The sequence below is a fragment of the Sus scrofa genome, chromosome 5, assembly GCF_000003025.6.
Source record: "Sus scrofa isolate TJ Tabasco breed Duroc chromosome 5, Sscrofa11.1, whole genome shotgun sequence".
In the NCBI taxonomy this organism is placed as follows: domain Eukaryota; kingdom Metazoa; phylum Chordata; class Mammalia; order Artiodactyla; family Suidae; genus Sus; species Sus scrofa.
In genome coordinates, this window is record NC_010447.5 from 3772374 (window position 1) to 3798432 (window position 26059).

The window sequence follows — 26059 nt, forward strand, 5'->3', positions numbered from 1 at the left end:
CAGGCACCAGGTACAGGCACCAGGTACAGGCACAGGCACCAGGCACCAGGCACAGGCACCAGGCACCAGGCACAGGCACAGGCACCAGGCACAGGCACCAGGTACAGGCACAGGCACCAGGCACAGGCACCAGGCACCAGGCACAGGCACCAGGCACCAGGCACAGGCACCAGGCACAGGCACAGGCACCAGGCACCAGGCACAGGCACCAGGCACAGGCACCAGGTACAGGCACCAGACACAGGCACCAGGCACCAGGCACAGGCACCAGGCACAGGCACCAGGCACCAGGCACAGGCACCAGGCACCAGGCACAGACACCAGGCACCAGGCACAGGCACCAGGCACAGGCACCAGGCACCAGGCACAGGCACCAGGCACAGGCACCAGGCACCAGGCACAGGCACCAGGTACAGGCACCAGGTACCAGGCACAGGCACCAGGCACCAGGCACAGGCACCAGGCACAGGCACCTCGGGCATTTTACGCTAAGTGATCTCACGTCAAAGGCGCAGCAACCCCATGCGGAAGTCCCTGTGGACCCTGCTTTTCTGAGGGGAAAGCTGGTTCTCGGCAAGGCGAAGGCCCTGGTCCCGAGGCACGTGGCCGCTCCAGGGACGGCACAGTCACACACGACGGCGCCGACGGGCGTCTCCGGGAAGGTACGGCCACTGCTCCGAGGCCAAGCTTTGCAGGCAGACGGTGTGGAGTCAGAGAGAACATTCCAGGCTCTATGACTTACTGAATGAGTAAGGCGCCGTCAAGTTCTCTAACCTCTCTGAGTCACAGCTCTTCTTTTGTAAAAATGGAAAAATAGTAGCAGACTGTTTCCTGGGTTTGTTCTAAGCATTAAACAAAGTGCTGCGGGTCAAGCTCTCGGGACGGGGCCGGGTGCTGAGGGCAGGCTCACCCATGCTCGCTCGCCCCCTTCCCCTCGAGGCTGGCTGGCGACACACAAAGCCAAGTCTGCACCAACCCCTCGAGGTCTGCCCTCAGGCTGTCCCTTCCCTGCTCTCGTCACACTGGACGGTCTGCTGCCCGGAAAGGGACAAAATAAACGAGCCTCTGGCCTGCTGCTTCTAGCATATAGTTATATTTCTTAAATGTTCACCATTACTGCCCAGACTGTCAGTTTCCAGCCATGTGTCTGCAAACGGATGCCACGTTCGGTTCAGTATTGAAGTTAAACAACCCCGGCTCTTTTCCCTTCTCCTTTGATCTGAAAAAACCTCATTAATCACATCAAAGCCTCAGGTACAAGACTGTCTAGGCAGCGCAGGGAGCCCTTCCACCGGCTTCTGGACCAGCTCAAGTTCACTCATCACAGCGGTGACAGGGAGGCCTGGGGCTCTGTCTACATTCAAGTCCAGGGGAGAAAATGGAGCAGGCTTTGCGGCTTCCGACTTCATCCCAAGCAAAAATTTTTAATAAAGAGTTGATGCCATAAAATCAAAGAAGAAAGGAGCTCAGCTCTGGGAGGGGGGCTAGCACGTGAAAGAACAAGAGCAGCACGAGGCCGTCCTTTTGGTCATCTTTGTAACTGCATCGTAGGACAGGTGGAAGGGGAGCTGGCAACTTCGCACAATCTGAAGGAGACCTTGAAGATAAGGCATCTTAGAAATTCACAGAGTTCCCAATGCGGCTCAGCGGTAACAAATCCAACTAGTATTCATGAGGACAGGACACGGGTTTGATCCTTGGCCCCGCTCAGTGGGTTAAGGACCCGGCGTTGCCACGAGCTTCAGTGTACATCACAGGCTCGGCTCGGATCTGGCGTTGCTGTGGCTGTGGCGAAGGGCGGCCGCTGCAGCTCCGATTCAATCCCTAGCCTGGGAACTTCCATATGCAGCAGGTGCAGCCTTAAAAAGTGAAAAGAAAAGAAAGAACAGGGGAGAGAAAAGACAGAGAGAAGGAAGGAAGGAATTCACATAGTGCAAAGTAAACACACCAGGGCAACTAATTAAACCACTAAAACTAATTAAAACATTTGCAACTAAGAAACATGAGCTCCAGAAACTGCACATGCAGCTAGGCCGGCAGAAGCTAGAATCAAAGCATCAAAACCAAGGGCAACCCATCGTGCTACGGAGGAAACATTACAAACCAAGCAAGAGGCCTAAAGAACCCCTCGTGCTGCTCATGCGGCTCCCTCACACCCTCGTCTAAGGGCCCCACGGCCAGGCCACAGAGCGCCTCTCCCCGGAGACCTAAAGACGGCCTCCAGGAACACTGGGCGGCTGGGATGCCAAACATGACCGGATGACGGAGCAGCCGGGTCCCCAGACAGGGCAAGGGAATCGAGGTCTCAGGGCCTTCGGAGGGCGGTACCTGATGGAGTTCTGGTTCACGGAGCACTCGATGCAGGCGTTGCGGAGGCACCGGAAGCACTCCGTGATCAGCTGCAGGCTGGCGGCCAGGTGGTCCACCTGCGCTGGCTCCCTGCAGGCCAGCTCGACGGCGCGGGAAGACTTCTTCAGGATGTCCAGCACTCTCTGGAAGATAGTCCTGGGTGCCGTTTCTCTGAAAAAGGACACAACCGTTACCAACCGGGGGGGAGAAAAAAGCCTCATCTGCAATGTCCTTTTCGGACGCTGTCTGTACTCATCCCGGGGGAAGGCGGCCAAGCCTGTCTGTTCCAGCGCCTTGATGTACCACGCGCTGGGCGGGGCGCTGTCCTTTCCCGCCTCCCCCCATGTCAGCTCCTTTAATTCTGCATTAACCTAGGAAGCCGACACGGTCGACACCACCGTACAGAGAAGGTCACAGAGGCGGAGGGGAGTGAAGTGGCTCGCCCGCATCCCTCCACCAAGAACGGCCCAGCGACGGTTCCACCTGCAACGGTCTGGCCTGGGACCTCCCGGCCCTACGACAACCCAAGTCCCCATTTTCAGTGCTTTTGGTTATGCACCCGCCCTGAATGCAGAGTATCTGCATCTCACGCTCCCGACGGAGAGGAGATCCGTGTCCACTGTCCCCCAGGAGGTACCCAGAGCGAAATGATGAGAAACGACATTCGCGGAGAATCGCCAGTATCCACGCTCAGGGTCAGAGGAGCCGGCCACACGGCTCGGAGCGGACACAGTTGCAGCCACACAGATGGGGGCTGGGGGCACGGGAAAGCAGGAAGGAGCCAGAGAGAGAGCCAGAGGGCGCGCCCTTCCCGGGGATCGAGGGCCCAGGGGTCAGAATGAACCTGGGGCTGCCCCCCAGGCGCCTCAGCGCCCCCAGGCCTCTCACGGCAGGTGCACGGACCGCACTGGGGCTCGGTCCACAGCCACGCTGTGTGCGGCGTGGCACCGGAATGCCAGCCAATTTCCGCATTCCACCAATCCCTCAAGAAACAACGATGTGCCCTGACGGTAGAAGAACAACTGTGAGCCGGCTGAAGAGTCTCCCGGCGGTACGAAACACAGGGCAGGCCCCAAAGTGCCAAGAACACACCCACGGGTTTAAAACATCCTGCGAGCGCCCAGGGTGACTGTCATTTTCACAGCCAACGAAAAACCTGACGACCCCCAGCCGCCCCAGCCGCGGAAAGCTTTCATGACTTTTATTACTTAACCTTCTAGTCACTGAAAAGCAGAGCTCCCCAACTCGAATAATCCACAATAAAGCGCTTTTCTCTACCGCGATGACGCAGGAATGCGCGTTTGCACCGGGACATAAAGAGGCCGAAGTGACTTCCTCCTGCGGGTCCCTCGCAAGCCACCTCTCACCTCCCCACTGTGACTGGTCTTCCCCGATGTCACCCCTTGAAATCTTAGCATCCCTTTTACTCAAAACTGATACCCAGTGCGGCCAAAGCTTTGAAATCAAACTGGAACAGAGGGCACAAAACAAAAGCTCTGTTGCCAGGGCGACTCGGGAACTGATGTTCCCGCCTCAGGGCAGTTAGGAAACTCGTCACCTGTGCCGTCAGTGACGCCTGAGGTGCCGTGCTAACCTGTCACAGATTCACCAGGCCTTTCTCCTTCATCACACCCTCAACCAAAAGAAAAATGTGGCGCTGAACTCAAGCCAGTTAAACGACTCCTGAAATACAAATAACCATCAGCAGAGAGAGCGACCCCGGCACCTCTACCCGGCGCACAGGAATTCTCACTGCGCCGTGGAGAGAAAATAAATTGGGTCGGCTGTTCTCCCCGGCTGCACACTCACGAGTCCTGAACCCCAAAGCAGGTGCAACCCTCTGGGCCCGTGCAAACGTGGGCCCTCCGCCAGAATCCCTTGCACACCGCCCCCATCCAATTCTCTGCTTGGAAGAACCCGGAGGGGGGGCTCCTTCTAGGCCTCTGGAAAACTCGGAGCCCTGGAGAAACTCCTCTGCTACTCGGGGGACCCAGGGGAGTCCCTGCCACCTCCAGGCTCCACGGGGACTCGGCCCAGAAGAGTGGACACAAGCCCGCCTCAGAGCACCTTCTGCTCGCTGGTCCATCGCCCCAGCTAGACGCCAAACCCCGGAAACACACAGACCACTTTCTATTTTTCCGTATCTCTAGGGCCCAGACCCACAATCACAAACTGTAACTGTTCAAGTTTAAGACGGACACGAGACCAGTCACTTGGAGCGGCATCTAGCAGGAGGCCGGGACACTTACCGAGCAGGTGCCAGGCCCCGCGCGGCCAAGTTCACGTGCTGGGCAGCAGCAACTGGAAAAGGGGAAGGCCGAGGCCCAGCCCAACTCATGGACGCCCAAGAAGAAACCCACACACCCCGGACCCAAAAGTGTGACACAAATGGCCTGATGTGAAGATGCAGATGCTCTGTAACTGGTCCTTAAGAAACATCTTAATCTCTCTTCCCCACCAAGTGACACAACGGGCAACTTTAAGGGGGAGGGAGAGGTGAGGAGTTGTAACTCGATTAACTCTATTTGAAATTTCTTGAAAGCAGGAGTTCCCGTCGTAGCTCAGCGGAAACAAATCTGCCTAGGATCCATGAGGCTGCAGGTTCGACTCCTGGCCTCCATCAGTGGGTTAAGGATCCAGCGTTGCCGGGAGCTGCGGTGTAGGTCTCGGCCTCGGCTCGGATCCAGCGTGGCTGCGGCTGCGGTGTAGGCCGGCAGCTGCAGCTCCCATGAGCCCCTTAGCCTGGGAACCTCCATATGCCTCGGGTGCGGCCCTAAAAAGAGAAAAATAAATAAATAAATTTCTTGAAAGCAGAAACTATTTCTCAGATGTCTGTATCCCTCTCTCAAGGGTGAAAAACCTTTCCTCTAGAACCATATGGTAAATAGCTATAGATTTTATTCACTGTATCTTCATACCGTGTGATAAGTAACAGCTCTCATCAGAGGTCAAAAAAGCTTTTCATTAAGAGTAAATGCTGTGGAAGCCTTTAACGCTTCTCCAGAGCCTTGAAAGAGAGCTACTGGGCATATCGCGGATCCAAAGCGCTCCGTCTGCAAATTCCACGTGCACTGTCGAGAGGGCACAGCTACGTGTGTGTGATAATTTTAACAACAGTGGAATCACCAGGAAAGATGAGTCAATCGTTCACATATTACAAATGTTATTCCTAAGAAGGACTCTGCTGTCACTTCTGCCGTAGCCAAACTAACACAAAACAGTCACAAAGCCTTTAAAAAGCTTAGCTGCTTCATTCACAGAAGGCAGAAAGTACTTAGAGGGACAATTAAAAATTCCACCGTTAGACATTCCTTTGAGAGAGGAATGCATCCCCTGAAGACACCGTATAAATGAAATGTTACATTACAGAACAAAAACAGCCTCTGAATTATACCAAAGGCAGGATTTCATTTCCCTCAAGTTCGAACAGATCTGAAGGTTGAATCTTGGCAGGTCCTGCTGAAGGAAAATTAAAGAAAACCACCAGTGACCATATGCAGCAGGCAGGTCTAAGTCACCGCCTGTCCACACAGCACGCGGCCAGCTCGCCAGGCGGGAACTGCTGACCAGGGAACTAACTGCTCCTCTTTAGAGCCCCACCACGAAGCCTTTTATCCTCGTCAAAAGACTTATTCTGATACCGAGAGTTAATTAAAAACGGGCACACATGGTTTAGAGGGCTTTAACCACCGTCACTGAGCAAGAGATAATTTCCTAAAATTGAGACAAGTTGCTAGATTAAAGTAACAATCACTGGTTGTGACTGAATACCAGACACCCTGCTTATTATTGAGGGCGATTCAACAAAAAACAGAACATAAAAACATTTCTTTCTCCTGCCAAAAACAGCCTTGGGCAAAAACTTGAAGTTCATCTTTGCAGACCTCAAAGCTCTCCTTTTCATACTCTCTTCCCCTCGGGTCACACCCAGGACTCTCAAGCGGTCCCTGAGACAGAGCTGCAGGGCTGGGGAACTTGCTTTGTAAAGGGCCGGACAGTCAATAATTCAGGCTTTGAATGTCTGACCATCTCTGTCACAACCTCTCTGCTGCTGAAACACAAAAGCGGCCCAGACAACAGCGACACGAACGGGCACAGCCGTGTTCCAGGAAAACTCCTTCTACAGACACGGAAAAGTGTTTTTAATTTTACTGAAGTAGAGTTGATTTACAGCGTTGGGTTCGCTTCTGCTGAACAGCAAAGTGACTCAGTTATACACACACATATTCTTTTTCATATTCTTGTCCATTATTTTGTTTTGTTTTTGTCTTTTTTTTTTTTTTTTTTTTGCTGCACCTGCAGCACATGGAAGTTCCCAGGCTAGGGGTCAAAACAGAGCTGCAGCTGCTGGCCTACACCACAACCACGGCAACCTGGGATCCAAGCCGCATCTGCGGTCTACACCATAGCTTGCCGCAACGCCAGATCCTTAACCCATCAAGCAAGGCCAAGGATCGAACCCCCATCCTCATGGATACTAGTCAGGTTCTTAACCCGCTGAGCCACAACGGGAACTCCCATTAAGGTTTATCGCACAATATTGAATACAGTTCCCTGTATGGACCCTGAAATATAAAGTCCATGTAGTTTTCAAGTGTTATGAAATTTTTTTGTTCATTTATTTTCTCTTACCGTTTAAAAGGTAAAAGTCATTCTTAACGCAAAGGCCATTTAAGAACAAAACAAAACACAAAAAACAGATCAGAGTTTGGTGACCCCAGCTTTAAAGTATTCCAAATGTATCAGTCCCTCCCCACCCCCCCAAAATCACATGCTTCCCTCCTTCCCAATGTCCTCACCACAGTCAACACTCATCTCCTCTCACAACAAAGAGCCAGAATCCCAAACCCATGATACCAAGTAAAGGAAGCGGAGCGAAGGTAAAATGCAGAGGTAGACAGAGTGTCCAGAACAGACCCCTGCACACAGACAGCTGGCAGCCAACAGTGCTGGCCCCAAAGATCCTGGGGAGGCCAGAATGTTCCAGAAGAGATGCTGGAGCCACTGTCAATCATACTCAAAAAAAAGCCTGAACTGGAGCCTCACTTCCAATCCTACCAAAAAAGTAACTCCAGATGGATTTGGGAATATATGTTAGGCAAAACTACAAAACTATGGAAGAAACATATACAGAATGTCTTTACATCCTTAGCGAGAGAAAGACTTTGTACATGAGACCTCAGTAAGAACCGTATTTAAAAACCTTTTTTTTAGGGCCGCACCTGCGGTATATGGAGGTTCCCAGGCTAGGGGCTGAATCGGAGCTGCAGCTGCCGGCCTCCACCACAGCCACAGCAACAGTGGATCCTTCACCCACTGAGCAAGGCCAGGGATCAAACCTGCGTCCTCGTGGATATTAGCTGGGCCCGTTACTGCTGAGCCACAACAGGACCTTCCTGAAAACCTTATTCAGAAAGTGATATTTGAGCAGAGAACGGAGGAAGGTGAGGAAGCAAACTCCGGACCCTCCAGGGGGCAGGGTGTGGATGGCGGCAAAGGAACAGCAGGTGCTCGAGGGAAGGACGAGCTGGCCTTAGGAGGGAGCCAGGCTGCCAGGCTCTGCAGGCCACTGAGAGGGCCTCAGCTTTGACCCTGCTCTGAGGAGTGTGCCATCACCCGACTTTCATTTTTTTTTCTTTTCTTTTGTTTAGGGCTGCACCCATGGCATATGGAGGTTCCCAGGATAGGGTTCAGATGGGAGCGCCAGCTGCCGGCCTACACCCCAGCCACAGCCACGCCAGATCCGAGCCACGTCTTTGACCTACACCACAGCTCATGGCGATGCCAGATCCTTATCCCACGGAGCGAGCCCAGGGATCCAACCTGCATTCTCAAGGGTACTAGCTCGATTCTTCACCTGCTGAGCCACAACGGGAACTCCAGACTTCCATTCTTAAAGGATCCCTCTGGCTATTCTGTAAGGACCTGGTCATGGCCAGAGAAAGAAAGACACCAGGAGACCAGTTAGGACGCCACCCTTGGAAAAGTGGTAGCAGCAGACACAGGAAGCCGAGATGGAGCCAGGAAGATGTGTTGCCAAGGAGTTCCCGCTGTGGCACAGTGGGTTAAGACTCCGCTGCAGAGGCACAGGTTCCATCCAAGGCCCTGCACAGTGAGTTAAAGGATCCAGCATCGCTGCAGCTGCGGCTCAGATGCAATCCCTGGCCCGGGAACTTCCCTATGCCAAGGCACGGCCATCAAATAAAGTAAGACGTGATACTAAGTGGTGAGGAGGGGTATTTGAGAAAGGGGAGTCCAGGCTGGCTCCCAACACTGGCCCCAGCAGTAGGCGGACGGACGGATCTGCTGTTCACAAAACGGGAAGACAGCGGCAAAGGAATGCGGACCACGGGGGATGCGGGGGCTCAGCTTGAGATGTGTTAGATTCGAGGTGCTTATTGGAAATAGAATTGGAAGTGTGCAGGAGACACACGGACACACGAGTCCCGGGATCAGAAGAAACATCCAGCTAAAGCAAAATGTGAAGCGTTTCCGGCAAATGCAATAAAGCCCCCAGACCGAATGGCATCGCTGTGGGAGTGCCGGCAGGGGAAGCGAACTGAGGACCGAGCCTCAGAGAAGGGCCAATGAGACAGGAGCATCAGAAGCAGCTGGTGTTCCGGACGCGAAATGAAGAAAGTGCTTCCGGGGGAAAGATGTGATGCGCTGAGAGGTCAAGCAAGACGAGGATTTAAGGTGAAGAGCAATGGACTTAGCAACTGGAATCGTTCATGAGAAAAAAGAAACCGCAGTGGGTGACTACAAAAATCTCTTTGGAGACGTTTTATTATAAACAGGAGGCGGGGGGAACATCAGAGAAATGGGTGAGAGATTGGTCTTACCGTGGGAAGAATTACAGCAGATCTATAAACTCAAGGATAATTCAACAGAAAAGGTAAATCTGACGATTTAAGAGAGGGGAGTTGGCTGGTGGCCTAGTGGTTGAGGATTCAGCATTGTCACTGCTGTGGCTCAGGTCTGATCCTGGGTCCCCGGAACCTACACGTGCCTCAGGAGCAGCCGCAAAAAAACAAAAGGGGAGTTCCCGTTGTGACGCAGTGGTTAATGAATCCGACTAGGAACCATGAGGTTGCGGGTTCCATCCCTGGCCTCGCTCCGTGGGTTAAGGATCCGGCGTTGCCATGAGCTGGGGTGTAGGTTGCAGATGCAGCTCGGATCCCATGTTGCTGTGGCGCTAGTGTAGGCCGGCAGCTACAGCTCCTATTAGACCTCTAGCCTGAGAACCTCCATGTGCCGCAGAAGCGGCCCTAGAAAAGGCAAAAAGACAAAAAAAAAAAAAAAAAAAGAAAGGAGCTGGATCAGCAGACTGTGGGTGTTGGTGACACTGAAGACTTGGTGGAGCAGGGGACCTGGAGAAAGAAGATGCAACAGGCCGCCAGAGTGGGGCTCTTGGAATTAAGACTGCGGAGGGGCTGCAGCCACAGTGACTCAGAAGGCCTGGGGCGTGGAGTGAACGGCTAGATGGGGCCAGGGGTGGGGTCAGGTTCACTGAAGCAAAGTCAAGGAAAGGAAAGCCAGGGTAATGAAGGAATACAGTCTACGCAATACTAAAATAACCAGGATTTAAGGCAGGAGAAGGAATGCAGGATTAACAGTGCACTAGAGCTAAATTCTTCAAGGAATGAGGCAGAAGGACCCACAGGGCTTTTAACAGCAGGAGAGGTTATACAGGTGGTATGTGTACTCTGATGGCATGAGATGAAACGTTGGAGGGGGCACAGAGCAGAGTTCTGGAAGCTGCAAGGACCATCACCACACCGCCACCTTCAAGCCAGGTGGTACACGGGAGCGAGGGACAGCCTCCCACTGGGAAGTCCTTCTGGGAAAGGTGTGTCCTTACAGGTGAGCCGTACTCCAACAGATCAAGAAGATGAAAAGAGCGTTCAGAGAGGTTGAGGACACAGGCAATTTTGCTGAGGACACACGGGAAGGGTTTTTCTTTTCTTTCTAAGGCCGAACCCACGGCATATGGAGGTTCCCAGGCTAGGGGGTGAATCAGAGCTGCAGCTGCCGGCCTACACCACAGCCACGGCAACACGGGGTCCGAGCTGCACCTGTGACCTCCACCACAGCTCACGGCCACACCAGATCCTCAACCCATTGAGTAAGGCCAGGGATCGAACCCACACCCTCACGGACACTATGCTGGACTCCTAACTCGCTGAGCCACCGTGGGAACTCCACGGGAAGGGTTCAAAGCCGAGGAGTCAGGAAATCAGTTTGTGAAGGTTGAGAGGTTATTTTGCATTGAAACCACAGGTCAGCTTGGGGAGAACGGATGCCCCTATGTTGTGAGATTTCCCATCTGGTAAAGAATTTGTTTTCTTTAACGTCTCTTGGTAGTTTTATAATATTCTCAACGAGGATGACAGCCGCTAAACTCACTGTGCTTACGACGCGCCCCGCACTTTCCTAAGCACGACGTACACAAACTCCGCAACGGCGATCGTAACGAGCACATCACTCGCGGCCACATCGTCCTCTTAACCCTGATGAGCCTTCTCCAGGCTCCCGGCCAGCAGAGGGCTGACTCGGCCACCGCTGGTCTCGGGGTTCCTCTGCCCAGGAATGAGTGTCCTTGCCCACCGTCGAGGGACCACACCCTTGGGTGCAGGGACCACGACAAAAGCCTGGAGGGACGAGAGACCTAAGAAACGCTCCTCTGGGGGCACGGCTGGCCCCGATCCCAACCTCGCTTATTTTGATGTGCTGGCTGAGTGTTCCTGTCCCCTGGGTCCACTGGAGATAACCGAATGGGGGGGCGGCTCCACTGACCGCATCTGTGTTTTGCAGTTGAGTCAGCTCACCTTACCAGACAGTTCCGGGGGGTACTCCAGCTCACGGCCTAGGCCAAAATACAGGAACCTGTCATCACACCTCCAAAGTTCTTTTTATAGAGGCGCCTAATTGATGCCTTCTCGCAACAAAGCCGATCTGAATCATGGTTGAGTCAAGAGCGCACACGGCAGCCTCAGCCAGGCTGACAAGGCGCGTGCCGGGGGGCGGGAGTTGCCTTGTTTCATTTGTTGTTGTTTCTGGTGCAGCCAAAGACTCCTGCCGGCCAGAGGCTCGGGAACATGTGGGGAAAACCTACATGCATGTGTGGACACGGGGATGACGGCTTTGCTGCTGAGATCTGGATCATGCCGACCTCTGAAGTGTTCAATTGACTCCCGGTTTTATGCAAGTGAGTCAGCATACGGATGCCGGCGTGAGGACCAAAACATTCCCCCCTGCCATCATCGTCAGCTGTCATGCTGGAGATTTCTCCCTATGGCTCCTACTAGCCTTTCCTCTACGCTCTTTCCATCTAAGGGCTCCAGCAAACTCATTCATTAAGGAAATAAAAACCCAATCCAGTGCTCCTCGTGTGCCAGGTCTCAGAGGAGCCGAAGTAAAGAAGAAGAATTCGGCCTTCGGTTCTTCTCTTTCTGGTGGGACTGGAAAGTGATTACGTGACCAGAACACCACCACTCTGGTGTCTTTCTTTGAAACAGGTAAGCACGCCATGGCCGTGGCAAGGGGAATAGGGTCAGAAAAGGTGTTCAGGGAGTTCCCTGGTGGCTCAGTGGGTTGAGGGCCTGGCCTTGTCACTGCTGTGGCTCTGGGTGCAGCTTGTGGTGCAGATACAATCCCTGGCCTGGGAACCTCCGCATGCCACGGGCATGGCCAAAAAAAAAAAAAAAAAGTAAGTTAATGAAATCAAATAAAGGCTTTCAGTAGGAGGTGAAATGGAAATTAATTGGGGGGGAATGAGGAGTGTGTGCATGGGGAAGGGCATGCAGTCAGAAGCTTACTAGGACTTAAACTTTAATATTACTTCATATAAGTCTACCAGCATTTGAGCTCTTCCTCCTTTGGGGGTGCGGACTGAGCTAAAACACAGCTACTTACACTGTACCGGCTACAGCTGCATCAGCAAACAGAGCCTGGCGCATGGCATACGGGACGTGATTAAACCGACGAACGACGCCCGGATAAACTGAACTAACAGCTTTTGAGTGATGAGAGCAACTGTTGCTGACCGGCTCTCTGTCAGGGCCAAGAAGGGACCTGCTCATGCCAGCCACTGGCTCTTCACTGTTCTATTCAGGTCAACACGTATGAAGCCCCCAGGATGGCCCAGGCCCTGTGACAGAAGATGCCACTGAGAAGACAGACCCTGCCCACGACAAAGTCACAACCAAGTCTGGGAAGGAGGTAAAAGGCCAATTTTATTATGAAATGAAAGTACAGTGAAGAAGGAGCTCACATTTTAAATACCTTCCCTCCACTCCAAACAAGGTAATTATATGTTTATTTCTAAAAATGATAAGTGTACCGCCCAACTTTAAAACAAGGTGTAACGTTCCCCAGTGGCTCAGCAGATTAAGGATCCAGCATCACCACTGCAGGAGCTTGGGTCACTGCTGTGGCACAGGTTTGGTCCCTGGCCCAGGAACTTCTGCATGTCGAGGGCTTGGCCAAAAAACAAAATAAAAATAAAATAAAACAAAGTGAGGGTCTCCACACACTAGAAACGGACTGGAAACTTTCGGCTATAGTCAGGTTTAAAACCAGAGAGTGGACAGCGTCCAAAACAGCCATCTGCACTTGAACTCCGGCAGGAGGAGCGGGACCAAAAGCCCCTCACCCTTCGGACATCAGAGCCCCAGGCAGAAGCCGGCTTTGGGACGGGCCTCCCCTGCGTCGGAAGGAAGAGGAAAGCACGGAGCCCTGCAGCCTGACGTGGGGTGATGTGCAAGGCTGTGCGCCTCCAGCGCCGCGGGAGGCGAGCGAGCGGCAGGGACAGGACCAGGCCCCAGAGGCTGGCGACCAGACACCCAACATCCGCAGAGTCGCTGTGACACAAAGCATCCACACAAGGGAAATCTGATTTTAGGCTACAGGGTCACGGGGAAGGAGGTGGAGGAGGGGGCGACTCATTACCCAGGAAGGAGTGAGCCCAGAAAGGGAGAAAAAGTGACCAAGATGAGCCAAGTCCAAGTTCAAAGAGAACTTTAACCCTAAGAAAAACCAGCCCCTTCCTCACGACTCCCGGGGACCAACCTGCAGAATCTGGGCTCCCAGGCCCGCTCTCGACAGCGCTGGACCAAGCCCCGGTCAGGACAAAGAACACCCCCATCGGGGAGCACAGAGAGGGACAGGGTGTCCCTGAAACCAGACCCACAGAAAGGCCTCGCTGAGATTCTCGGGCCAGCGGGCAGTTACTGCACTGGCAGGAGTTAACCCCCTCCCTGGTCACCACGAGCAGACCTGGAACGTGGGGAGTCGTCTCTGGGTGCCCGCACGTCCACGGATCACCAGAGCCCAGCCACCGCGCAGGTGGAGGGGAAGGGGAAGCCAGGCTGGAGCTGGGGATGGGAGGGGACCGTATCCCATTACTGCCTGGGGACTGTGGCTGCACAAGCTCCTGTCTAGGTATTTTCTTTGAGACTCCAAATAGCTGTGACTGAGTGGACAGGACCAGGCGGGGGGGGGGGGGGGGGTCTCTGGAGAAGAGAGACGGGGACAATGCTCAAGGCGTCCCTGCCCGCACACCCTCAGCCCGTCTAGGTAACCACCCTGGGGGTGCAGCCCTGAGTGCAGACGATCCAGGGGCGCATCCTGCAGGGGTACCCAGGGGGACGGGCCCAGCCGCCTCCCAGGTACCAGCTGAGCGCGGCACCCCTGCTGTGGCTGTGTCCCTCCCCACGCTCCCGACCAACGGGGTCACCACGTCCTCACCTCAAACTCTGCTTCTGGGGGAAAAACCCAAGGGCCCCGGAGGCATCTACGGAGAGGGTTTTTGAGTGATCAAAAACTCAAGACAAACCCAAATACCCCTCAGCAAGAAAACCGGCAGATAAGCTAGGAAGCAATCTCACCATGGTGTGTTTCACCACAGTGGAGGTTCACGACCTAGCTGTCTGTGCAGGAAAGCTGGTAGCACCCCAAAACACAAAAGAAACTGAAAATGCAGGGAGCTTCCATTATGGCTCAGGGGGTTATGAACCCAACTCGTATCCATGAGGATAAGGGTTCGATCCCTGGCCTCGGTCAGTGGGTCAACGATCCAGCATTGCCCTGAGCTGTGGTGTAGCTTGCAGATGTGCTCGCATCCCACGCTGCTGTGGCCGTGGTGTAGGCTGGCAGCTGCAGCTCTGGTTCGACCCCTAGTCTGGGAACTTCCATATGTCACAGGTGTGGCCCTAAAAAGCAAAAAGCAAAAAAAAAAAAAAAGCCCACCACAGAGCATAAAACATCCAGAACACGTATTAGAGAGGGAGGAATAAGACTGGAACATGAAACAGAGCCCCGACCTGCCGGGTCCACCTCCCGCTACTCACACCTTGGCAGTGACCCTTCAGAGGGCGCGGCAGCCAGGGCACGTCATCGCCAAGGTTATAAAGACAGCCCAGCTTCACCTGGAGCGTGCCCTCTTGGATCAATCACTTTGGGACAAGCCAGCTGCCAGGTCACCAGCAGCCCCAGGGAGGGGTCCCTGTGGCGAGGAACTGGAGCTTCCGCGAGCTTGGAATGCCCCCCTTCCGCCGGGGTCAGGTCCCCGGGAGACACAGACCTGCCCACAGCTGGACTGAGCCTCCCCCGAGGCCCTGAGCCAGACCCACCCAGCTCAGCAGCTCCCGGACGCCCGAGCCTCCTAAACTGCGAAATAACCAATGGCTGTGCGTCCGAGCTGCCAGCCTGTGGGGCACGGTGTCCTAATACCAAGGTCATTAACGGTATCAGTAATGTTTTGGGTTTTAACATCTGTCGACCGTGTGGGTGAAATGCACGGGTCCTCGATGGACTCCCTGTTACATCAGCCTCCACAAGGCCGTTAACGCTCTCGTATCTTTGTGGGTTTGACATGACAAGAATTTAAAAGTAAGCAAACCAACAAAAGCACCAGAGTGAAAGCTTCAGTTTCCTTTTCCTTACAGTAAACAAGGACAGTTTTCTAAAATGTCCGTTCCTAAAACAGTCACTCCGTGCAAAATCACCTAAATTCCTCCTCTCGAGCCCTCAGTTATCTTCAAGTATTCACTCTTTTACTGGACTTTTTTCTTTTTACATATAGATACAGCCTGTTTTTCATATCATCCTCCGTCATGTTCTGTCCCAAAAAGACTAGACACAGTTTCCGTGCTGTGCAGCAGGACCCCACTGCTTATCCGGCCTCAATGTAGGTTTGTATCTACTGACCCCAAACTCCCCGCCATCCCACTCCCTCCCACACCCCTTGGCCACAAGTCTGTTCGCCAGGTCTGTGCGTCTGTTTGTGTTCTAAATAGGTGCATTTGTGTCATATTTTATTTTTTTATTTTTTTGTCTTTTGTCTTTTTGTTGTTGTTGTTGCTATTTCTTGGGCCGCTCCCGCGGCACATGGAGGTTCCCAGGCTAGGGGTTGAATCGGAGCTGTAGCCACTGGTCTACGCCAGAGCCACAGCAACTCGGGATCCGAAGAGCCACGTCTGCAACCTACACCACAGCTCACGGCAACGCCAGATCGTTAACCCACTGAGCTAGGGCAGGGACCGAACCCGCAACCTCATGGTTCCTAGTCGGATTTGTTAACCACTGCGCCACGACGGGAACTCCTGTGTCATATTTTAAATTCCAGATATAAGATATCATAGGATATTTGTCTTTCTCTTTCTGACTTACTTCACTCAGTATGAGACTCTCCAGTTGCATCCACGTTGCTGCAAATGCCTTATTCCCTTCTCTTTTATGGCTGAGTAGTTTTCCACTGTGTATCTTTTACTAGAAATTCTTATAGCTTTTTAAAATTATTTAAAATTACTGAAATACTTTTCTCCCAAAGAATTAAGGATTTGGGCAAGAAAACACGGCCTACATTTTTTGCATAAGAAAAACCAATTTTCTTCCACTGACTGAGTTATTAAACCTGTCTCTTATACTAAAGGGCTAGAGGCAGTTCCAAAAGCCTATTAAAACAAGAACCTGGGGAGATCCCATCGTGGCTCAGTGGAAACGAATCTGACAAGCATCCATGAGGACACAGGTTCAATCCCTGGCCTCTCGCAGTAGGGTCAAGGATTCAGCGTGGCCATGAGCTGTGGTGTAGGTTGCAGATGCGGCTCAGATCTGGCGTTGCTGTGGCTCTGGCGTAGGCCGGTGGCTACAGCTCTGATTAGACCCCTAGCCTGGGAACCTCCACATGCCGAAGGAGCGGCCCTAGAAAAGACAAAAACAAAAACAAAAAACCAATGACCTGGAGTTGCTGCTGTGCTGCAACGGGATCGTTGGCATCTCTGGAGCACTGGCACACAGGTTCAATCCCCAGCCCAGCACAGTGGGTTAAGGATCCAGTGTTGCGGCAGCTCTGGTGTAGCTTGGACCTGCTGCCTGGCCTGGGAACCCCATATGCTGTGGGGCGGCCAAAAAATAAAAAAACAAGAACCTGATCATGGAATTAAGATGAAATTAAAGCTTTATAAGCACTATTTTAAAACATGCAAAAATGGAGTTCCCATCATGGCTCAGTGGTTAACGAATCTGACTAGGAACCCTGAGGTTGCCGGTTCGATCCCTGGCCTTGCTCAGTGGGTTAAGGATCTGGCGTTGCCGTGAGCTGTGGTGTAGGTCACAGACGCGGCTCGGAACCCGCGTTGCTATGGCTCTGGCATAGGCTGGAGGCTATAGCTCCGATTACACCCCTAGCCTGGGACCCTCCATATGCCATGGGAATGGCAATAAAAAAGACAAAAAAATTGAAAATAAAAATAAGAAATAAAATATGCAAAATTCTCAAGAATTACCACACATTTCATTTTTCACTCCTGATTTTGACAAGCGCCTGTAATAACACTGGTACTTGCAGGGCGCCAACTACCTACCAGGCACCATTCTGGACTCTATACACAGCACATCCTAAGACCTGTATCGGCCAGACAAGGCAGGCATTATTATAACACCCACTCTTCCGAGGAGAAAACTGAGGTTCAGACAAGTTAAAAATACAGGCCAGTTCATGCAGCCAGTAAGCTGCAATACCTGGATCTAAAAAACGAGACCTATTCCTTACCAAACCTTTTTCAGAGTTCCTGTTGAGACTCAGCAGGTTAAGAACCCGACTAGAATCCATGAGGATGCAGGTTCAATCCCCGGCCTTGCTCAGTGGGTTAAAGATCTGGCACTGCCACAAGCTGCAGCAGAGGTCCCAGATGCAGCTCAGATCTGGTTTGCTCTGGCTGTGGTGTAGGCCGGCGGCTACGGCTCCGATTGGACCCCTAGCCCAGGAACTTCCATATGCCATGGGTGAGGCCCTAAAAAGACGGGGGGGGGACTTTTTCCCCTAAAACCCACTACCTGAGTCCAAAAAGGTATCGATATTTCACATTGGCATATTTCTGGGGGGAGGAGAACTCAAGCTGTTTAAAAAAACAAAAACAAGGCAATTTCCTGGTGGCCTATCAGGTTAAGGATCCGGCATTGTCACCGATGTGGCACAGGTTGCTGCTGTGATGCAGGTTTATCCTGGCCCAAGAAGTTCCACATGCCATGGGTGTAGCCAAAAAACAAAAACAAAACAAAAACCACTTCGATCACTCTGCAAAACAGCCCTGTGTTTTTCAGAGATCACAAAAAACTGAGGTAAATCCCAGCCCCACCCCAGAGGAAGGAGATCTCAGGGCCCAAGCCCGATGATGGTAAGAGGTGGGCTAGCCCTGCAGTGCAGGACTCCAAAAGCACCCTCCGAAGTTCCCATCGTGGCGCAGCAAAAACGAATCCCACTAGGAACCATGAGGTTGCAGGTTCGATCCCTGGCCCCGCTCAGTGGGTTGAGGATCCAGCGTTGCTGTGAGCTGTGGTATAGGCTGTAGTCGTGGCTCAGATCTGACGTTGCTGTGGCTGTGGTGCCGGCCAGCAGCTGTAGCTCCAATTCAACCCCTAGCCTGGGAACCTCCCTATGCCATGGGCATGGCCCTAAAAAGCAAACAAAACAAAACAAAACACAAAAGCACCCCCATACTGCGGTCTGTGGGGACAAGGAGCAGAAACCCCCTGCAGTCTGCAGGGGCAATGAGAAGAAATTCCCGGTGGCCCATGTACCCCCCTCATCCTTCCAGGATTACTTCTGGCTTTTTCCAGATTCGGTCTCAAGCATTTCACTCCCCAACCTACCCATCACCTCCTCCCACCTCAGACTCGGAGGCGAGCACGGGTCTGGCATAAGTGAAAACATGGAACAAAACCCGATTCACTCACTCTAACTGTACTGAGAACACTAGATGCCCCGTTCTCTCCTCTCAGAGCAAACTTTAATATTCAAATACATTGTTTTACCAGTGACACCTCTCAACTAGCGAGCAGAGACCTGTGACACTTCCACAAAGTCCTCTAGTCATGCTGGCTGAGATCGCACTCAACTAAGTTTCCGAGGTGGCAAGAAGACAAATCCCTTCACACCCAGAACACTGAGATATCATTTGAAGGGTACGTCAAACCCAGGCCACCAACACCGCCCACCAGATACGCACCCCTCGTCCTCCTTCCAGTGGAGCCCTGGCCCCCCGACAACCGCTGTCCACGTCTGCACGGCCACCGATGAGCTTGGCCACGTGTCGAAATTCAGAGTCATGCAGCACCGGCTCTGCCTGGCTTCTTTCACTCATGTGTTTTGTGTACACTGTGGTTCATTCATTTCAGCTACCAGGCAGTCCTAGCCCTTCTCCCGCTGATAGGGCCCCGGGCTGGCTCTAGTGCTTGGCTATTTCCCACGAGGCTGTATAAGCCTTCTTTCGCAAGCCTTCCTGGACCTTATGCTCCAGGGGAAATACCTAGGGGCACAGGCACGTACACCGTTAACTGTGAAACACTGCCAAACATTTCCCAAAGCGGCTGCACCATTTACACTCCCATCAGCAACGGGCAAGACTTCTAGCTGCTCCATGGCCTTCCCCAAATCTGGAGCTGTCATTTACCCCTCGCCATTCTCATAAGCATGCAGAGGTATCTCACTATGGGTGTTTTTTTTTTATTTATAACAGCTTTATTGAGATTATAATTAACACAGTGTACAAGTCACACATTTAAACTATGCAATTCGATGGACTTCGGTACATTACATTATTAACTTTTTCAGTTGTAGTAAAATACACGTCACATAAATTTGCCATTTTGACCATTTTTAAGTGTAGAATTCAGGAGCTTTAATTATATTTATAAAAAAATTATATTCATAATGTTGTACAGCCATCCCCACTAATTCCAAAACTTTTTTAACACGCCAAACTCTAACCATTAAACAATAATGGTTCCTGCTAACCTCTCATCTCATTTCTGTCTCAGTGAATCAGCCTATTCTAAGTACTTTACAGAAGTGGAATCGTACATGTGTCCTTTTATGTCTGGCTTCATCACTTAGCATGTTTTCAAGGTTCACCGACGTCACAGCATGCATCAGTACTCCATTCCTTCTTATGGCTAAATAGTTTTCCATCTTAAGCACACACCACATTTTGTTCATCCATCTATCTGCTGATGGACACTCAGGCTGCTTCCATCCCTTGGCTGTTGTGAATGATGCTACAACAACCACTGGCATCCAAGTATCTGTCTGAGTCCCTGCTTTCAATTCTCCTGGACACACACCTAAGGGTGGAACTTCTGGGTCATGTTCTGTTGAGGTTTCTGGGGTGCCAGCAAACTGCTCCCCATAGCAGGTGAACCACTTCATGTTCCCGCCAGCGATATACAAGGGTTCCAATTTCTCCACATCCTGACCAACACTTACTTTCCACTTTTTTGGTAACAGCCATTCTAAAGAGTGTAGCGTGGTATCTCATTGAGCTAACCTGCATTTTCTTGGTGATTAATGATGCTGAGTACTTTATCATGTGTTTGTTGGCCACTTATAGATCTTCCTTTGCAATCAGAAGAGTTTTTTGCCCCATTTTTTATTTGGGTTGTCTTTGTATTGTTGAGTTACAGGAGCACTTTATATATGCTAAAGCAAATCCTCTGTCAGACACACGTACGGCAAATACTTTCAGCCTAGGGCGTGCTTTTTCTATTTTCTTAATGGTGTCTTCCAATGAGTGGAGTGTTTTTACTTTGATGTCTACTTTCATCATCAGTTTTTTTCTTGCATGATTAGTGTTATCTGTGTCCTGGATAAGAAATGTTTGCCTACACGCGAAAAGATCACAAAGATATTCTCCCATCTCCTAAACATTTTATAGTTTCAGCGTTTATGTTAGAGTCTACAATATATGCTAAAATATTTTTTGTGAATGGTACAAGGTATGGGTTCATTTTACTCCAGGTAGATAACAAGCTGTTCTACCACCATTTACTGAAATAGTTTCAGACGCATTTTGGTGTAGGGTTTGCAAGTATTTTGAAGTGGCCTAAGCATTCCTTACACAACAGTCAGCCTTCAATAGGCAATAAGACCAAAGGACTAAACACAGACAAAAACTGACAATAGACGGTTACCAGGCACATTCTCGAAAATAACTATCAATAACACAATGACTTTCAACAGAATAATCCGTTAAAATCAAATGGAAATTCTACAACACAAACACTCAAAAAGACGACACCTAACCTAAGAACACAGTTTAGACACAGCAGAAAAGAGGATGAGAAAACTAGAAGCCAGATTCGTAGAAAATTTTCACACTGAAGCTCAGAGAGAATGGGAAATATGGAAAGGAGGCTGTGAGACCCATAAAATACAGAGAAAGGTTTAACCTGTGACAACAGCCCCTGAAGGAAAGAATGGGAGAAGCAGGATCTGAAGGGGGACTGGCTGACAAGCTCCTAAACTGTTCAAAGACATCCAGTTCAAGAGGCACTGTCCAAGCAGGATAATTACAAAAGAAGCCACCATCTCTGTCCTCAAGGGCCTGGCATTCTGGAGAGAGACAGAGACTACATAAGACACCACTACAGTTACACGGTATGTAAGACTTGAACAAGAGTTACACAATAGCAGCAACTCCACAAGAATTTGTGAAGCCACTACAATGATCAGACTGTACGAGAGATGCTAGAGATACAGCCAGTGAGATGCACAGACTTTATTTAAGACGCTTGTGTGATGACATCAGTTCAAGCGTGAGAAGAACTTACAGAAAGTAGGATCCAAATGCTACCTTATCTCATGAATACTCAGAACCAGAACAGGACCTTCCCAACAGAAAAAAATAAATGACAGAGCAGCAGTATACAAGAGAACTTTCTGGAAGGGTGAAAACAGTGTCTACCTGCAAGGTCCAATCAAGTAATCACTAGCCACGTGCGCCTACCGAGGGCCTGAAATGTGAGAAAGGAATGTAATTAATAATTTTACCTATTGCTAACCATGAGGTTGCGGGTTCGGTCACTGCCCTTGCTCAATGGGTTAACGATCCGGCGTTGCCGTGAGCTGTGGTGTAGGTTGCAGACGCGGCTCGGATCCCGCGTTGATGTGGCTCTGGTGTAGGCCGGTGGCTACAGCTCCAATTGGACCCCTAGCCTGGGAATCTCCATATGCCGCGGGAGCGGCCCAAGAAATAGCAAAAAAAAGACCAAAAAAAAAAAAAAATTTACCTATTGCTAATTCATTTAAATTAACTAATTTAATTAATTTAAATAGCTGCCTGCAGCCACTGGCTTCAAGGCCAGTGGAGGTGCACGGCCTGGCCCATTTCATGTGGCTCCATGCTTTAACAGGGCGTCTGGATAGCTCACAAATGCTGAAGAAATACACCACAAGGGTAGCTAAAAGGTTGGTAAATAAAACCTCCAGGAAAAGGCTGAAAGCAGAATTTGTAACGTACTGATATCTTCCTTCGTTCCAGAGAGAATTTAACATGACTGTAAAGGCTCACAGCACAGCAAGAAAAACCATGTGTTAAATAAACGTTAAAAATGCCGATACATACGTGAAACAAGAAGTATAAAACAAATTTAAAATAAAAAGAATTACCTTCCACAAAGAGGAAACAGCTGAATAGCATCCTAGTACTGATATTTTATGACCATAAGCACTTTTCTTTTATGGATTTTAGTGGTTAAGACACAATTCAGGAGTTCCTGTCGTGGCTCAGTGGAAACAAATCTGACTAGTATCCATGAGGACAAAGGTTCGATCCCTGGTCTTGCTCCGTGGGTTAAGGATCCGGCGTTGCTGTGAACGGTAGTGTAGGTCGCAGACGTAGCTCTTATCTGGCGTCCCCTAGCCTGGGAACCTCCATATGCCTTGGGTGTGGCCCTAAAACAGACCAAAAAAAAAAGAAAGAAAGAAAGAAAGAAAAAGACACTACTCAAGGGGTGGCCACGGAAGGTGCACCTCATCCCGAGGAGGCACATTTTGGGCGGCACACTGACGCCCTTCTGCTGTGGAACACCTCCCCACACCCGGCCGTTTAAAACACCACGGTCAAGGGCTCACCCAGGTCGGCGTCTCCCCTGGGCTCACACACGGCTGCGGGCTTGCCTGCGACTAGAGACCCACTCTGCCAAGACGGTCATGCCCCAGCTGCTGGCAGCAGGCCTCACCCCCCACCACCCAGATCTCTCTACCTGCCTGAGTGTCCTCGTGACATGACTGCTGGCTCGGTGAGTGACCCCAGAGAGAAAGCAAAGAGGAAGCTGCCGTGCCTTCCGTCTCAGAAGTCACAGGCTGCCACGTCCCCCACGTCTACTCTTTAAAAGCAAGTCGCTAAGTTCAGCCCACGCTCAAGGGGAGAGGAATTCTGCCGTTTCACCAATTACTTTCTCACTTTCCTCGGTAGGTCTGTGCCTTGTCTGCTGTTTTTCTCTGTGCTCCTCTGAGGCCTCCCTTTCACTCTATGCCCCCCCACCCCCCAGCTCCTGACGCCCTGGCCCATCCTCCCTCCTGGGTCCATCAGCAAGGGACGGATCCTCTCCAAGCACCCTGGACGCTAGAAACCCCACGAGACGCCTCGGAGGGGCGACGAGTGATGTATCCAAAGACACACAAAAAAGCAGAGGCAGAACCAGCACCAGGGGCCTGTCCTACAAACCTCGTGAGGGAGTTTGTGCTCCCAGGAAAAACACCTTCACCTCCTCATCCTCCCCAACAAGTCAAATGGCCCCCGAGTCCTGTCCATTCAACCTGGAAAGTACTTTCCAATATTTATCCTGCCCCTCCCCGCAGATGACATCCTAAATTCAGGCACTTTCTCGTTCCCTTGGGCTTGTGCCTCAACTTTTTGAAAGTGCCCTCCCTCCAGCCTCCCCCTAACTTATCCCCCACAAGGGCAGCCAGAGATCTCACCATGCCCTGCCCTTGAAAGAGCCCTCAGGTTCCCCATAAACTCCCCTCAGAAAAGACAGAGTCAAGAAAGGCCCTGCAGGAGTTTCCTTGTGGAAGAGCCGGCAGAGTCAAGACTGTGGCACAGGTTCGATCCCTGGCCCAGCAACTTCCACATGCCAGGGGCAAGGCCGAAACAAGAGGCCTTGCAGACTGGCTCAGGATCTTGGACTCATCCTCCGGGTTATAAAAAGGACCTGTTTGTTTGACTGTCTCCCCGCAGCAGACACTTTACCTATTTGTTCCATTTAAGCCCCTCAGAGGCTGTGAAAAACCTGCATGGGGTCCCTTTGCACACACTGCTCTTTCCATTAAGCCCTCTCATCTTGTGAACCGCGCGTCAAAAGTAATCCAAAGCCTTTCCTGGACAGCCATCCAATGGACAGTTCCCTCTGTGCCACCAGCTCCCCTTGTCTAGACCCCCCCTACAATTTCTGTGCACAGCAGTGACCCTAACACGCTTGAAAAAAGGGATGCCACAGTCATCTCTGCACGTTGAGTGCCTGGCAAAGAACCTGTTTCAGAGCAGGTGCTCAACACAGGTTGATGACAGGTTACTGATTAAAAGGAGGGTCCATCATGGTCTAGATATGCTGACGCATGCCCTCACCCAGCTGTCTCCCGGGAGTATCATACCCACTAACCCATCTCCCCAAAAGCCCAAGGAGCCGTGCCCTGGGCTCTTAGCACTCGCAACAGCTCAACGCCTCAATTACAAATGCTACTGTAATTTCAAGCGCTCAGACCCAGAGGACAACCTGGACTTTTGTGTTCCCTCTACTCTTGGTACATGCTCCCACGACACTGCATGAGTACCTGCTGGCTCCCCAGAACAGGACTTTCCTGAGAAGGACTTAGCAGGTTCCAACTTCATCACCTAGCACACGGGGGACCAGCCGCAAATGTATGAAATAGTAACATCAGCTAACATTTACTTAGTACTGTGTGTCACGCAGGTGCCAAGGATTTACTATGCATTACCTCATTTAATCCTTCCAAACAATGTCACCAGGAAGGTACTGTCCAACATTGCTCCTGGGAAACAGACAAGGAAAGGGAGGCCCGGAGAAGACCAGAATGAAAGCAAACAGGCATTGACGGAGGGCACCACGTCCTTTATATGTTCACATGCTTTATTTCATTTATTCCTCCGTACAATTCGGCAATGAAATCATGTATTATAGTCGCATCGTTAGGCAAGAAATCTAAGGCCTGGAGACACTGCCCGATAACGCAGAGCCTGCAGGGCCAGGAACCAAATCCAGGTCTGCCAGACTCCTGGGCACCTTTTACAATGGCGATCTGGCCCTTCAGGGGCACAGCCAGGATTGACGTAGCTCCACCGGGGATGCAAAGCCTCGACTGACAGGCAGAAGGGAGTGGGACTCAGGCCGCCTCCCACCGGGCACCTCTGTAACGCGCCTCTCGCCCAGCAGCACGCACGCTGCCCCCGCGGGGGCGGGGGCGGGGGGGGCTGTCAGGCTGCTCCCAGCGGGGGCCGAGGACAGCACCTTGCACGTAAAGGGGCGCCCTCCACGCGGCTCGACAACAGAGGAGACACGACGTGACCGGGGCTCACGCGTGCTGCGGGTGCCCCTTCCCGCGCCCGGCTTCACACCTGGACTGCCGAGTGGGGAGCAGATGGCGGCCCCCAGGGCACCGCGGGGACCCGCGCGGGGGGACCGCCCGGCATCGGAGCCCGGCGCCCCTCGAGGGAGCGCGGCGGCCTCCGCCCCGCAGCCGTCCGGGGGGAGGGGGCGCCCCGCCCCGCCCCGCCCCGCCCCGCCCCGCAGCCCGGCCAGGCCGCCCCCGACGCTCGCGCCGCCGGGCCGTTACCGATTCCGCTGCTCTTTGAAGAGCGCCGTCAGCGCGCGGAGAGCCTCCAGGTCCTGGATGGGCGCGGGCACCATGACGCCGGACAGCCTGGCGGGCGGCGGCCTGGGCGCCGCCATCTTGCCGCGCGCAGCTCGGGCCGAGCGGCCGCCGACGAGGAGGAGGAGGAGCAGGGGCCGGAGAGGCGGCCGCGGGGGAGGAGCGCGCCCCGCGGGAGCCGGACGCCGCCGCCGCCGCGCCGCTGCAGCCCGAGGCCGAGCGAGAGAGCGCGAGGGCACGCGCAGGGCTGGCCACGGCCGACGAGGACGCGACGGCGCGACGAGGGGAGGGGGCGCGGGCGGAAGTCCCGCCTGCAGGGAGGGGGCGCGGGCGGAAGTTCTCTGTGAGGGGGCGGGACGTCGGAAGGGCGATGGATCCTGGAGGAGAAGCCGAGAGGGGGCGCTAGGACCGGCTCTCCCGCAGGGGCGGAGACGACCTGAGGGGGTCTTGGTGGGAGGGGGCTTGGGGGACATGTGCACCCCGAGGGGAGACGCAGGGTGAGGGGGGCCTCGACAGGAGGGGCTTTGGGAGACAGGTGCA

At 52.4% G+C, this 26059-nt stretch overlaps 1 protein-coding gene across 3 annotated transcripts in view; it reads right to left on the reverse strand.

Moving 5' to 3' along the window:
• Nucleotides 1-25831, reverse strand: part of ATXN10 (ataxin 10) — a 160411-nt gene extending 134580 nt beyond the window's left edge. The window contains exons 1-2 of one of the 3 annotated variants that reach the window (XM_013997462.2): nucleotides 25484-25831; nucleotides 2329-2520 (exon numbers count right to left, since the gene is read on the reverse strand). In XM_013997462.2, the coding sequence (XP_013852916.2) occupies nucleotides 2329-2520; nucleotides 25484-25599 (308 nt within the window). In that variant the 5' untranslated portion in view covers nucleotides 25600-25831. The remainder of the gene's footprint in view (nucleotides 1-2328; nucleotides 2521-25483) is intronic. The other 2 variants (XM_021091386.1, XM_013997463.2) reach the window with 2 other exon arrangements.